This window comes from Oncorhynchus tshawytscha, linkage group LG27 (assembly GCF_018296145.1).
Source record: "Oncorhynchus tshawytscha isolate Ot180627B linkage group LG27, Otsh_v2.0, whole genome shotgun sequence".
In the NCBI taxonomy this organism is placed as follows: Eukaryota; Metazoa; Chordata; class Actinopteri; order Salmoniformes; family Salmonidae; genus Oncorhynchus; species Oncorhynchus tshawytscha.
Genome location: NC_056455.1, coordinates 3,200,246 through 3,215,653, shown reverse-complemented (window position 1 = coordinate 3,215,653; position 15,408 = coordinate 3,200,246). Strand labels below are relative to the sequence as shown.

The 15,408-nt window shown below is 41.7% G+C and overlaps 1 protein-coding gene across 1 annotated transcript in view; it reads left to right on the top strand.

Moving 5' to 3' along the window:
• The window catches only part of LOC112225892 (protein FAM171A2), a 76,701-nt gene extending 61,800 nt beyond the window's left edge, over positions 1–14,901 (top strand). Inside the window, exons 6-8 of the mRNA XM_024390011.2 lie at positions 1,499–1,612; positions 9,772–9,898; positions 10,272–14,901. Coding sequence (XP_024245779.1) covers positions 1,499–1,612; positions 9,772–9,898; positions 10,272–11,931 — 1,901 coding nt within the window. The 3' untranslated portion in view covers positions 11,932–14,901. The remainder of the gene's footprint in view (positions 1–1,498; positions 1,613–9,771; positions 9,899–10,271) is intronic.
• Positions 14,902–15,408: the final 507 nt, after the last annotated feature.

The following is a 15,408-nucleotide window of genomic DNA, read 5'->3' as shown; positions in this document are numbered from 1 at the left end:
AGTTACCTGGCATGACACACATCCCACTTCAATTCACTCTCACCTCCCTTCTACCCCTAGTTTAGAGGATTTTTGACTATACCATTTTAGCCAAGTGTGTTTATATTCACATCACTTAGGATGTGTTCATTAGAGCTTGGCTCAAAGTGTAGCCTAGAAGTCCTAGGTTGACTTCTCAGGTGGTTCAATGTTTGAGGTTGTGGATGCCAGATCGTCTAATAATAGCTGTAGCCAATGGGCAGTAGAGATGTCAGACATGACTAATAAATAGAGCCCTAATGGATTTTCATGCCTGGGCCTGTATTCACAAAGCGTCAGTGGAAGTGCCGAGATCTAGGATCAGTTTGGACTTTTAGATCATAATGAATAAGATGACCTGATCCTAGATAAGCACGTTTGATTAATGCGGGTCCTGGTTATATTGCTGCTATGATGACAAAGCCAGTATATTCACAGACTTCCCTTGCCCCGGGGTATTAGCACTAAAAGAGGAGTCCAACAAATGTTTGTAGTCTAAGGGAAACAGATGATATTGATCTAATAGTTATTTAAAGTAACAGTTATATTGCTTATTCGAATTGAAAGGCATTGTTATGTTTATTTTTTCAAATATGTTAGTAATCATAAGCTATGTCTTACTGTAAGCTTGACATTTTTTATTTTAGGCCACTGTTTCCATTCTCCACTACAATGTGTTAAAATCATTCAGGACACATGTAGGCCTAATCAGAACCTGCCTCTGTGTTTATGTTTTCTGCAAACTGAAAACGCTAACGAGAATGACAGAAATTAAAACCATTTTAGGAGAGGGAGGATGATGTAGAAGGGTGTACTGTGGGCCGAGGTCACCCTGTCAAAACACATTAAGCTACCGAATCCTGACCCTCTCCTCAGGGCACCTGGCATCATGGGAAATGTATTTTTTTTTGTTTCTTTTTTTTTTGTGGCCAAGTTTTTATTTGTTTTGTCATTTTTCGTTCTCTTCTTTTTTTCCTTCTTTTTTTATTTCTCCTCTTTCATTATTGTGGTTCGGGTCGGAAAAGCATCTGCCTGGACTCAAAGCTGTCTCCCTTCCCCCGAATCACGTTATTCGCTCATCATTTGTGTGTTCTATCCCGACAAGCTAGACATCACTGAATATGAATGCATAACACCTCCTGACCTTATCACGTAGAGCAATAGATTCACAGCACACGTTCAGTACAGTAACTTTGGAGCTCTTCCATCTGCTCACTCCGGGATTAAAAATAATATACTGATTATCCATGAAATGACTGTGTACAGGGATTATGAGCAAGCATTGGCAAAAAATAGGCAAAAAAATTGGTTGGAAATCACTATACAGTTATTTAAAATATATTTTGGATTGATAAGGATCTTAAGGGACATCTACACACACATCTCTGAAATTGTTAAGGAAGTTGACATACAGTGTTTACTGTAATTAATAACTCTCCTCTAACTAATTCTGTACTCATGTTGACCTGTACTTCAACAGGACTCTGGGTTAGGAAAGGAACCGGATACATCAAGAAAGGAGGAGCACAGCTGACATGGAGTTTTGTGGCCAACCAGCTAGGATACTGGCTGGCTGCCTTTCCCTCAACCACAGGTACGGTAACTATGTCCAGAGATGGGCAGTATTTCCGTTACATGTATTTGAAATATGTATTTAAATGACTTCTGAGTATTTTGACATTTGTATTACACTGGGATGAATTAGACTCCCAAGATACTTTCGAGAGCTGTAATTTCTATTTTCAAAATACTTTTCTATACCATTTTGTAATAGCTGTTCACAATTCTGTGGCTCCCTTTCGCCCTACATTGGTATCGGAAGTCTGATGGCACTGTAGTGTGATAAGAGCATCTGCTAAATGAACAAAATATAAATGTATATGTAAAAATGACATGCGAAGCATGCTGAGCGTTATTCTAATAAACTCCATCCCGAAACAAGGCCAATAATAATACCCAGTGTGCTTTGCATTTCATTATACTATGATCACATATACATTTTGGTCATTTAGCAGACACTCTTATCCGGAGTGACGTACAGTCAATGCATTAAACTAAGGTAGATAAACAACAACATATCACAGTCATAGCAATTAAGACGTTTCTATAACCATTACTGAGAATGTTGTTGCTGTTCGGGCCAGCTACTTCCAAATTCCATTTCTTATTTTAAAATACATAATATTTTATGCATAATATTTTAATGAAATAGATGTCAAAATACAAGTTTTTCATAATTGATTTTGATACATTTACATTTTTATGGTGTTTTGTCATTGTATTTTGTCATTTTTGCCCATCCCAGACTCGGGACTGCATCAGTCTGACATTTGTTCTATAGCCCCACTGTCATCTTGGTTCCCTTAACCCTTGTGTGGTGTTCGAAAACAAGTAAAAATTCAACATAAGTTTTGCTGTGTGCCTTCACTCTGTCTTCCTCCTCCCTGGGCCTGCTGTTTCAACATAGCACCAAGAACCTGTCTGCCTGTGTCCCACTTTTCTTGCACTCCTTACTCTTTGTAGTGTGTGAAATATTCTGGGAACCTGCACAATGTTATTACAATACATTATTTCGATACATTGTAAAGAAATCTGTATTTTCCCACACTACCACAGCCAGGTGCAAATTGGGGGAGGGACACAACAAATAAATAGTTTTGCACGTGTGGCTCCTTACCACAATCAATCAGTATGGCAAAAATAATCTCTGCTCAGAAGGACTTAGAAATCATTTTTGCAGAGAGAGAAGCTAATGGAAGGAGTGTCTTCCACTTTGGAAGATGAAGAATGTTCAGAATATGAGGATCATGTCTCTGTCAATTCGGATTCTGACAGTTAGTCAGAATGCAATTGGCCCCCCGCCAGCCCCAGGACCAGCCCTTCACCTACCGGCTCATCAGCAGCTTGCATAGGGAAAATATAGATGACAAAAAATGGTGAAATTGAATGGTCTTCTTGCCCAAGGAATGAGCCAGGGCCGACGCGGATGGCGGTTACTCATGTGCAGGACATAGAGTCTTCTTTTGAACTGTTCATCCCAGACACCATCCAGAAAATCATACTGGACTGCGCTGATTTGAAGGGTGCTCCTCAAGAGGAAGCTGACAATGGTAGGAACAGTAACGAAAAAACTATCCAGAGCTCCCACCTCAGCTGTTGAATACACGGAACAGGCCTATCAATTCCTCTAAGTTTGTGTTCATGGGCCGACACGTCCCTTGTGTCTTACGTGCCAAAGAAAGGCAAAAATGTGGTACTCATGAGTACACTGCATAGGGATGGGAGAATCTATGGCCACGAACATCTAAAAGCAGAAATCATAATGGATTACAATGCCACAAAAGGAGTGGTGGACAATTTAAACAAGTTGGTGACTGGCTACAGCTGCAAAAGAAGAACCCTACACTGGCCACTTGTGATATTCTTCAACATATTTGACATCTCGGCATACAACGCATTTGTTACCTGGATGGCATTGAACCCAGATTGGGACAGAGGGAAGCTCCGCAGGAGTCGGCTCTTTCTCAGGGAGCTGGACAAGGCATTGGTAAGACCTCAAGTCCAGAGGAGCCAACATATCCAAGGGACCCCATCTTCTGCAGCCATCGTGGGGAGGATTCAGGAGGAGGATGCTGGTGCCCCATCCGCCCGACCAACAGAACCAACAACTCCAATACCAGAAGTAAGTGTGAGTGATGTTGTTTGAGCTTTTTGCACGTGTGTGTGCCTGACTCTCCTACCTTGGCCTGCTGTAACTATATACATGTATGTGAGTGAGTGAGAATGTTAGTAAAATTCCTGAACTAAGTGTTTTCATCATTCTAGATTGCAGCCGGTAGCAACACAAGAAGAAGCGCTGTGATGTGTGTGGACCCAAGAAGGACAAGAAGACACAGTACAAATGCATGAAGTCCAAGAAATACATTTGCAACACACACACACAGTAAAACTCTGTCCCTCATGTGGTGTGCCTTAATTTGTGTTCAATGGGGATCATTTATCATTTCCGTAAAATGTGTGCTTTCAATTTGTTCATTTCAAAGCTATAAACATCAATAGTGATGAAAACCTTGTTTTATCATTTGTTCAAGATTAACATGATGTATTCCACCCATTTCTTGATTATAATTGATTTTTGTTTACAAAAATCACTTTTTTTTTTAAACGAGCAGAGCTTTTATTGATAAATGTGATCTAGCAGAGGTAAATGGCAAATATTAACCATGTATGCTGTCTATAGTGCTTGCAATTGATATAAGTCAACATGTAAGTATGAAATATTTTGATGTAGATTGGCGTTATTGTTTTTAAAATGTTGTTTTAAAAACCCAATAATGGTGTGGGTCCAACAGACCCGCGAACACTGGGTGAAGAACAATAACATGAACACCACACAAGGGTTAAGACATTGTTCCCAAACTAGCGGCCCGCGGGTGATTTTACTTGGACTCCCATGTTTTCTGAGCAAAAAAATAACTTTTTCATTTTGAAAATCTGTTCCAAAGTATTCCCACAGATAGTAGAGCAATTATGTGATTGTATACAAATGTCAGCAAGGTTTGAAATTATTATGCTTTAGTCAAATATTATATCTGTTTGAGCTTTTTGAGGTCAATTTGCATGTTACAGCCCCCTGACCATCCTGCTCAATAAATAAAAAACAGCCCGCAGCTGAATCTAGTCGACGATCCCTGTCTTTTATGGCTGGGGGGCAGTATTGAGTAGCTTGGATGAATAAGGTGCCCAGAGTAAACTGCCTGCTCCTCAGTCCCAGTTTTTAATATATGCATATTATTAGTATATTTGGATGGACAACACTCTGAAGTTTCTAAAACTGTTTGAATGATGTCTGTGAGTATATCAGAACTCATAAGGCAGGCAAAAACCTGAGAACAAATCCAACCAGGAAGTGGGAAATCTGAGGTTTGTAGTTTTTGATCTCAGACCCTATCGAATACACAGTGGGATATTGGTCATGTTGTACTTCCTAAGGCTTCCACTTGATGTCAACCGTCTTTAGAAACTTGTTTGAGGCTTCTACTATGAAGGGGGGCTGAATGAGAGAGGAATGAGTCTGCCAGCAGTCACTCGCTGGTAACGCGCATTTCACATGAGAGGTATCTCCCGTTGGAATTCTCCGGTTGGAATATTATTGAAGATTTATGTTAAAAACATCCTAAAGATTGATTCCATACATCGTTTGACAAGTTTCTACGGACTGTCACGGAACTAACATTTATTGTGGAACTGGGATTCCTGGGAGTGCATTTTGATGAAGATCATCAAAGGTAAGTGAATATTTATTATGTTATTTCTGACTTCTGTTGACTCCAACATGGCGGATATATGTATTTGTTCTCTGAGCGCCGTACTCAGATTATTGCATGGTTTGCTTTTTCCATAAAGCTTTTTTGAAATCTGACACAGCGGTTGCATTAAGAAGAAGTGTATCTAAAGTTCCATGTATAACACTTTTATTTTCATCAACATTTATAATGAGTATTTCTGTAAATTGATGTGGCTGTCTGTAAAATCACTGGATGTTTTTGGAACTACTGAACATAACGTGCCCAATGTCTCCTGAGATTTTTGATATAAATATGAACTTTATCAAACAAAACATACATGTATTATGTAACATGAAGTCCTATGAGTGTCATCTGATGAAGCTCATCAAAGGTTAGTGATTAATTTAATCTCTTCCTGCTTTTTGTGACTCCTCTCTTTGGCTGGAAAAATGGCTGTGTTTTTCTGTGGCTTGGTTCTGACCTAACATAATCGTTTGTGGTGCTTTCGCTGTAAAGCCTATTTGAAATCGGACACTGTGGTGGGATTAACAACAAGATTACCTTTCAAATGGCCTAAGATACTTGCACCCTCCTGTAGCACGCGCTCCAGCAGGTATATCTCTCTGGTCACCCCCAAAACCAATTCTTCCTTTGGCCGCCTCTCCTTCAAGTTCTCTGCTGCCAATGACTGGAACGAACTACAAAAATCTCTGAAACTGGAAACACTTATCTCCCTCACTAGCTTTAAGCACCAGCTGTCAGAGCAGCTCACAGATTACTGCACCTGTACATAGACCATCTATAATTTAGCCCAAACAACTACCTCTCCCCCTACTGTATTTATTTATTGATTTTGCTCCTTTGCACCCCATTATTTCTATCTCTACTTTGCACTTTCTTCCACTGCAAATCTACCATTCCAGTGTTTTACTTGCTATATTGTATTTACTTTGCCACCATGGCCTTTTTTTGCCTTTACCTCCCTTATCTCACCTCATTTGCTCACATTGTATATAGACTTATTTTTCTACTGTATTATTGACTGTACAGTGCCTTGCGAAAGTATTCGGCCCCCTTGAACTTTGCGACCTTTTGCCACATTTCAGGCTTCAAACAAAGATATAAAACTGTATTTTTTGTGAAGAATCAACAACAAGTGGGACACAATCATGAAGTGGAACGACATTTATTGGATATTTCAAACTTTTTTAACAAATCAAAAACTGAAAAATTGGGCGTGCAAAATTATTCAGCCCCCTTAAGTTAATACTTTGTAGCGCCACCTTTTGCTGCGATTACAGCTGTAAGTCGCTTGGGGTATGTCTCTATCAGTTTTGCACATCGAGAGACTGACATTTTTTCCCATTCCTCCTTGCAAAACAGCTCGAACTCAGTGAGGTTGGATGGAGAGCATTTGTGAACAGCAGTTTTCAGTTCTTTCCACAGATTCTCGATTGGATTCAGGTCTGGACTTTGACTTGGCCATTCTAACACCTGGATCTGTTTATTTTTGAACCATTCCATTGTAGATTTTGCTTTATGTTTTGGATCATTGTCTTGTTGGAAGACAAATCTCCGTTCAAGTCTCAGGTCTTTTGCAGACTCCATCAGGTTTTCTTCCAGAATGGTCCTGTATTTGGCTCCATCCATCTTCCCATCAATTTTAACCATCTTCCCTGTCCCTGCTGAAGAAAAGCAGGCCCAAACCATGATGCTGCCACCACCATGTTTGACAGTGGGGATGGTGTGTTCATTGTGATGAGCTGTGTTGCTTTTACGCCAAACATAACGTTTTGCATTGTTGCCAAAAAGTTCAATATTGGATTAATCTGACCAGAGCACCTTCTTCCACATGTTTGGTGTGTCTCCCAGGTGGCTTGTGGCAAACTTTAAACGACACTTTTTATGGATATCTTTAAGAAATGGCTTTCTTCTTGCCACTCTTCCATAAAGGACAGATTTGTGCAATATACGACTGATTGTTGTCCTATGGACAGAGTCTCCCACCTCAGCTGTAGATCTCTGCAGTTCATCCAGAGTGATCATGGGCCTCTTGGCTGCATCTCTGATCAGTCTTCTCCTTGTATGAGCTGAAAGTTTAGAGGGACGGTCAGGTCTTGGTAGGTTTGCAGTGGTCTGATACTCCTTCCATTTCAATATTATCGCTTGCACAGTGCTCCTTGGGATGTTTAAAGCTTGGGAAATCTTTTTGTATCCAAATCCGGCTTTAAACTTCTTCACAACAGTATCTCGGACCTGCCTGGTGTGTTCCTTGTTCTTCATGATGCTCTCTGCGCTTTTAACGGACCTCTGAGACTATCACAGTGCAGGTGCATTTATACAGAGACTTGATTACACACAGGTGGATTGTATTTATCATCATTAGTCATTTAGGTCAACATTGGATCATTCAGAGATCCTCACTGAACTTCTGGAGAGAGATTGCTGCACTGAAAGTAAAGGGGCTGAATAATTTTGCACGCCCAATTTTTCAGTTTTTGATTTGTTAAAAAAGTTTGATAATATCCAATAAATGTCGTTCCACTTCATGATTGTGTCCCACTTGTTGTTGATTCTTCACAAAAAAATACAGTTTTATATCTTTATGTTTGAAGCCTGAAATGTGGCAAAAGGTCGCAAAGTTCAAGGGGGCCGAATACTTTCGCAAGGCACTGTATTTTGAGGTGTGCATTGTAAGAGGCTATTTGTTCCAAATGTCAGTGAGAGTGCTGTGCCAATTTAACTGATATGTGGTAGCATGGGGTGGTTAGCGGATTGGGACAGTTGCCGGATCAAATCCCCGAGCTGACAAAGTAAAAATCAGTCGTTCTGCCCCTGAACAAGGCAGTTAACCTACTGTTCCCCGGTAGGCCGTCATTGTAAATAAGAAGTTGTTATTAACTGACTTGCCTAGTTAAATAATAATAAATATATATAATTTAGTTCCCTAACAATTCAATGTTTGTAAGGGACAAATCAGTGGCAGCAAGTCTCAAACCTTTAATGGTTGATTGTTTATGTCCTTTTGATCGGTTTTGCTCTGTAGTCACTGCTAGTTTAGAAGTCTTTGTTAAGGCCTTTGCAAGTGATATGAAACACCAAATATTCATTGGTATGCTGTAATATATAATTACATATTCACTGTTTCTGTAACTTTATTACAATACAATTTAACAAGAAAGTATTGTATTGCTATTTTAATATGTATTTACTGCAACATTCTGTAAATTATGGTGCACTGTGGAAAAATGCTGTGGGAGGGGAAGAATATTTGGCTCATTAACATATTTCGAGGCATGCCTTGTAAGTAGCTATATTTTTGCACCTGTTTGTAAGACTGCTGTACCAATTGAACATGGTAGTAGTGCCCTAACAATTGAATGTGTATAGGGACAGGTCAGAGCGGCAGTAAGTCTTAAACCTTTACTGTTGAGTGTTTTGCCAAGTCTGTTTTGCCCTGTAATCTAGCGATGTTATGCTTGATACCGACGCTCCAATACGTGCGTCGAAATCACTAAGCAATTTACTTCTAAGCAGTGTGCCTGTATCTCTTTATCAGAAGCACGTGATCAATGACGTCCGAAGCTTCATTTTGTCGAACAACCACCTGTTTTGGTAGAAGACGTCGTCTATATAATTTGGCTGTTCTGAATTATTTGGACCAGCAGGTGCCACTAGTAAGCTGTGTTGATCAAAGCCTTGAACAATGAACCTGTTTTTGACAGAATTGTCTGGAAAGCCTCAATACTTCAAGAAGCTTAGTATCCCCATCAATACTTTAATCACAGCCTGTTTGGAAGCCTTTGTTTACGCCTCAAGAAGTGCAAGTGATATAAAACACAAAATATTCATACATATGCTGTAATATACACACACCTAGCAGCCAACCTGCTTGCACCAATCCCATGTAATTACAGTAAAATACCAATTTTACGATTATAGTAGCATTTACTTTCTTACAATATTGTACTGTTGCACTGATATTACAGTAACTCACAGGAATCTGGTTGCAAATTACTGTGAATATTACAGTAACGTAATATTGGCAGTAACCAGAGGTGGGCAAAGATACATCAAAAGGTATCTTGTTACAAATAGAAGACCAATGTATCCTTAACTACAACAACATTCTCAGTAACAGTTACAGAAACGTTTTACTTGCTATGACTGTGATATGTGTTTTTTTTAATCAAACTTAGTTAATGCACTCACTTGTTGGCGCTACTATGCTTCCAGTAATGCACTGTAAATTCGGGAAATACAGCATGTAGCTGTAGTCAGGTGTTACAGTAATATTTTGTAAATTTGTGTTTCAGTAAAGGTCCTGGAAATCTACAGTAATTTCCTGGCTTGTGTGCGGCCTGTATTTTACTGTAGATTTACAGTAACCTACAGGCTACTGTGCTGCCAGTAATTTACTATAAAAATGACAGGAAATGTTTTACAGTGTACCCCTATGTTGCAGGCTCAGCTTTAAACCCCACGGGCCTGCGAGACATCACCACCTACCACACCGTCTTCCTCCTGACCATCCTGGGCTCCATGGCTCTGCTGGTGCTGGTGCTGCTCTGTCTGCTGCTCTACTACTGCAGGTTGGTATCAGGCTCAGTGAGTCTCAACTCAGGTCCTGAAGTAGTCAATCCCAGTGTAGCATATTTTTGTTCCAACCCAGCGTTAGTTTTGAACTAGCTACTCAACGAATCGTCATTCCAATGCCAATACTCTTTAATGCTTTTCAACAAGGACATTTTGGAACTACTTTCTGAATTGACTGGTATTTAAATGGAATTGACCCCAACCCTGTCAAGCACTTGCTTAGGTGAATCGGTGGTGTTATTACTGGGCTGGGTAAAAAAATGTAAAATAAAAAAATAACCAATCCGGGATACTCCGGTCTTACAGGTTGTTAAAATGTGTGTTTGGTTGCATTCTCCCTTTACCCTTCTCTGTTATGTTTTGTTGAAGGCGGAGATGTCTGAAACCGCGGCAACAGTACCGTCACGGCAAGATGCATGTCTCCTCCGGCCTGGACGGTTCCAAGAGAGATCAATGCACCTCCATGTCCCACCTCAACCTCATCAGCTCAGACCACATCGATACAGCTTCCTCCACCAGGGGTGACCCAGACACCCTCAAATCAGACCTGTCCTCCACCCGGGATCTCCACAGCTCCAGGGAGGATTTCTTCCGGCACACGCCTCCAGGAAAGGCCCGGCGACACTCCAAGGTGAACACAGACAATATCACTAGGCGTGGCGGTGGTGAGAGTTTTCCCATGAAGGTGACAACACGCTCTACTAACACTAACAACTTGGATCCTCAGCAGCTGCTCCGCAATGACACCCGCAGCTTCAGCTCAGCGGAGGATAATACCCATGATCCTCGACATTGCCACAACCACCAAAATCACAACGCCAACGACAACCAGGGTTACTCCTCAGATCCACCATCTCCACCACCTTTACTGCCTCCCTTCGCTGGGCACTACCAGGAGTACTCTGGCCTGCCCCCAGAGTACTCAGTGTCCCAGACCGGGGACCTCCTAGCCAGACCCAACTCTCTAAACACCCAGCCCGGCCAGCTCATCTTCTGCCACTCCATGGATCAGATGAAGGAGAGCATGTACCGGAGTGTGGTGCCCACGCTGGTCATCCCGGCCCACTACATGCGCCTGTCGTCGGACCTGTCGGCTGTGGAGCAGGCCCTGGAGAGGCAGCAACAGATGCAGCATGACATGGAGGGAATACAGGTTAGCATGCCCCTTCCCAGGCAGCAGGGACAGGTACACCAGAACCAGCAGCAGAAACAACAGAACCAGCAACAACAGAATCATCAACAGGAGGATGAGGATGGGGAAGAACCAGGCCAGCAGAGGAAGGACTCAGAGGGACACTCTAACTGGGCCTCGGACCCTAACGCGGCTCCAGTCCGCATCCCGGTCCTGTTCAATGACAACACCATATCTCAGATGAACGGAGAGCTGCAGGCGCTGACGGAGAAGAAGCTTCTTGAGCTGGGGGTGAAGCCGCATCCCCGGGCCTGGTTCGTCTCCCTGGATGGTCGCTCCAATTCCCTGGTTCGTCACTCCTACATCGAGCTGGGGGGAGAATCTCTCAGCATCCCTGGAGGAGGGGGAGGTGGAGGAGCCACGGGGAGTCATCATGACAACAGGGTAGACGTCGCTCGTGAAGCCAACATAAAGCAGCGGAAGGGAAAGGAGGAGAGAAAGGCCAAGGAGGCAAAAGAGGCTGCAGCGGCGGCTGAGAGGAAGGGTCACGCAGGGAAGACCTATACTAAACTCCCATGCATCGACACCACAGACCCCCCCAGCAGCAGCAGCGAGAGCCACACTGCCATGTACTCTCCAGAGGACAATTCTCTGGCACCTCTGCTGGACGAGGCCCCAGAGACGACCCCCCGCGGTGGCACGTTCCCCCGGAAGGGCCGCAGCCGGGATAACAGCGCCCGGAGCAGTACCACCACTACCTCCACCAGCGAGGTGACACGCAGGGACTCAGCCACCAGCCCCGAGGATGGGGAGGATGCCGAGGATAAAGATGAGGAGGGGAACAAGAAGAGTCCCTGGCAGAAGCGTGAGGAGAGACCCCTCATGGTATGGAAGTAAGGTAGACCTAGGGCTCTCAGGGAACATTGAGCTACAAGAGAACAGGGGGAGAAGAACCACTGTGTCAACGAACGCCAGGAAGAAGAAAGATGAGCAGATAATGTGAGAGGTCTGTCTTGGAGTACAAAGAGAAAGACGTGTGCGAAAGAGATTATGAAGTGAGAAAGGAAATCAAACAAACACAATTGTCACATGAATTGTGAAAGGACCAGGTGTTTTGTAGTCCCACTTTTGCTTGTAGTCATCACTGAGCTCAGTAGCTATATCTGCATCTCTAAAAATGTCACTGAGACCAGTAGCTATATCCGTATCTCGAGAAGTTTCACATGGCTGTGGATTTATTTATTTCCAAAATCATGATCCCTAAGCATGTGGATGGTGTTTGTTTGCCCACAGCAACGTGTGGGAGAGTTCCTCTGACTGGTTGGTATTCTGAGATTCTTGAGAAATGCTCAACAATGTTTTTCTCCACTGTGCTGTTAGTAGAATACCTTGGAAACGTTACCTATCAGATTTTCCTGTTACCTTAGCATTAACCTCAAGTAATTTTTACAGACCTTTTGGGAGACGTCAGCTGGCCAAACAGAAACATTTGATTCCTGTGGAAAATCAAGACCGTCTGGCCAGAACTGATGGACATAGTGGAATTAATTAGTATTTTTGTTTCACTCTTTACTCTTGTTTTTTTAACAGATCAGATGGCCTTCTTTTTATGACTGAGTGGTACTTAATGTCATTGAGGAGACAGATCGATGTATTAAACATTGGGAAAAAGGTTGCTGTTTTGATTGTGAAATCCTAATTAAGTAAGTCCTAAAAACCCAGGGTTTACAATGATGTTGTTGTTTCATTTTGTACTGCAAAACTTCCTTGGAGATAATGGCAGAAAACCACCTCCACGTTACTATCACTGAAGCCTGGAGAATAATGCAAACCATTTTGGTTGTCATTTTCCTTACTGACAGAATATGTTACAGTCATATTTTTTTCTTGCTTTGCTAACCTGCTGACTTGTAACATCAACACCAATGGAAGCATGTAGCTGACAAAATTATTTGAAATGTTCATTATGCAGTGTAGCTGGAAACAAGTTACGAGTATCACAGAAACGTTTGCCAGAACATTTTTGTTAGCTTAGCATTACAAGTCTGTACCTTTTGTTGCAATATCAATTTATAGTCAGACATGGATTGGATGATACAGACATGTAAAAAGCTTAATAAACAGAATAATTGGGTATTATTGCAAACTTAAAAGAGGTTGTGAAAGGAAAAGACACTGAGTTGACTGAGTGGAAATCACAATGACCTAATGTTCCCAGAAACTATGCCATATTGGATTGCCAGAAATCTCCACTGGCGCATCTTCTCAAAACATCTAATTATTAGCCTTCAGATCAATAAGACAGGAATCCATCCAGGTTTTCTCAGACCTAAAAATGTTCATGTACAACAAATCACAGCAAGCAATTAGTCTTTTAAGTGCCTTCATTTAGCATAAGAAAATAATGGCTTGGATTCAAGGCATAGGTATGTAAACCCAGCAGTAACAACCATTGTACTGGCTAAACAGGGGGTTTAACACATACTCTGTAACATGTTTTGCTCATTATTTTCAGGTTATGATATTGGGGTCATACACAATGTCAAGCTATCGTTAGCTAATCGACTTTGATTTAAACAAACAGCACTCAGCCTTCATGATCAGGGGTCATTTGAAGGCAATCAAGCCAAGCACTCGCTAATCAGGTTCATAAAGTCCAGTTGAAGTTCTATCACGTTGCCTTGTGGACTAATATACAGCACGGCATAAAGCAAATCAGGTTTAGGACCTTGCCTAAGATGCACAGCAATGGTCCTCTTGATTTCAAACCTGTATTGTCACAATCCATGTTGTAAACCCACATATGTTTTAATTGATAACAACACTGTCACTGCTCTCTCTCTCTCTCTCTCTCTCTCCCCTTTCTCCATTCAAATGTATGTGAATGACCCTTGAAAGGCTCTTTTTAAGGCTTGATTACTTGCCATGTTTTGATTTACCGAGTTGATACTATTATGTGAAGTGGTTTCCCTGTGGTGTGAGACTCAGGATCACAACAAACATGCATGTTCCTCCTCTCATGAGCATTTGTGCTGTTTTGTTTTGTTTTGCTTCTCTCACCTTCAAAATGGTTTGATGCTTACGTTTGCAGAATTGAGCCACCTGTCTCTGTGAATAAACCAGCTCAGCTCTGATATGGAATCCCCTTAGACTATTTCAGAGATTTTATGTTTATTTTTGGGGGGATGAAGTTAACGTCCTGTCATTTAAGGGATGAGGTTGGCACAAGAACACTAATAGTTCTATTGGCCCTACGAGGCACTACTGAATTGTGTGGTCTATGTGGTGTGTTCAATTCAATTAGTGTTTTTTAATTTTTTATTTGTCATCAGAAATTGTTCTGACGTCAAGGATAATACTGGTGTTTGATGTCTATAAACAAGACAGTCAGAGCTTTGAAGGTGTGTCAAGTCTCTCCACCTCTGTCAGTGCAGGGCAAGCCACTGATGTAACTCCCCATATTAGCAAGTGCAGCATCTGTGAATTCTGAGAAATCACAGCCTACCACACAATGGTGTCAGTGCTGGAAACACAGGTCAGTGGAAGTTAAACGGTGTAAACGGGGCATGTTGTGTTCTGAATAAATATGACTTGAGCAAGGTTCTTTTGTTTACTTTTTTTACACCGTTCTTTTTATATATGTGAATGCCTGGCTAATCATAATTCCTATAGGCCTACTGTTTGAGTGCTTATACAAGGGCAGTTGTTGTCTCCAAGGCAACAGACATGATGTGTTGTTATGGTAAACTGGTGCCACCTACTTTCCCTCTCAGATCTATATTTCTGAGGCAAATCTTTGCTAACTTTTATTGCTTGTTATTAATGATGTTAATATACAATCCAATAATTAAAGAATTTAACAAGTAATCTGCATGCTTGGAATTTGTACTGTGTGGTTGGCATCAGCAGCTCACTTACAATAGTTGTTCTCTTTATTTATTGTCCTAATGTCATTCAGTTGGCTCTGAAGAACAAAAAGCAATAGGCTTATAAGTCTATATTTTCGTGGTAATGTCATAATTTCTCATTAAATATAATTATACCTCGGGATTTGCAGGCTTTACTCATTTTCATGGGATATGTCTCTGGGTGGCTCTTTATGCCCTGGACTAAAAAACACGAGTCAGTAAATTACTTGAACGATACATTCTAGATTTAAACACAACACAATACATAGTCATGAACAATGTTTTGCCTCGTGAGAGCCACTGCCAATAGTTATCCGCCAGGTGGCATGGGCCTCTCCGACACGGTAGACTGGGGAGACGAACAGATTGAGCAAAGCAGTTGATCCAATTTGTAAATCAGGGAGAGATCGCTGGTCACCCACGCATATAATAAATATGTGAGCCTGTAGTGAGTGGGCTTGTTTCT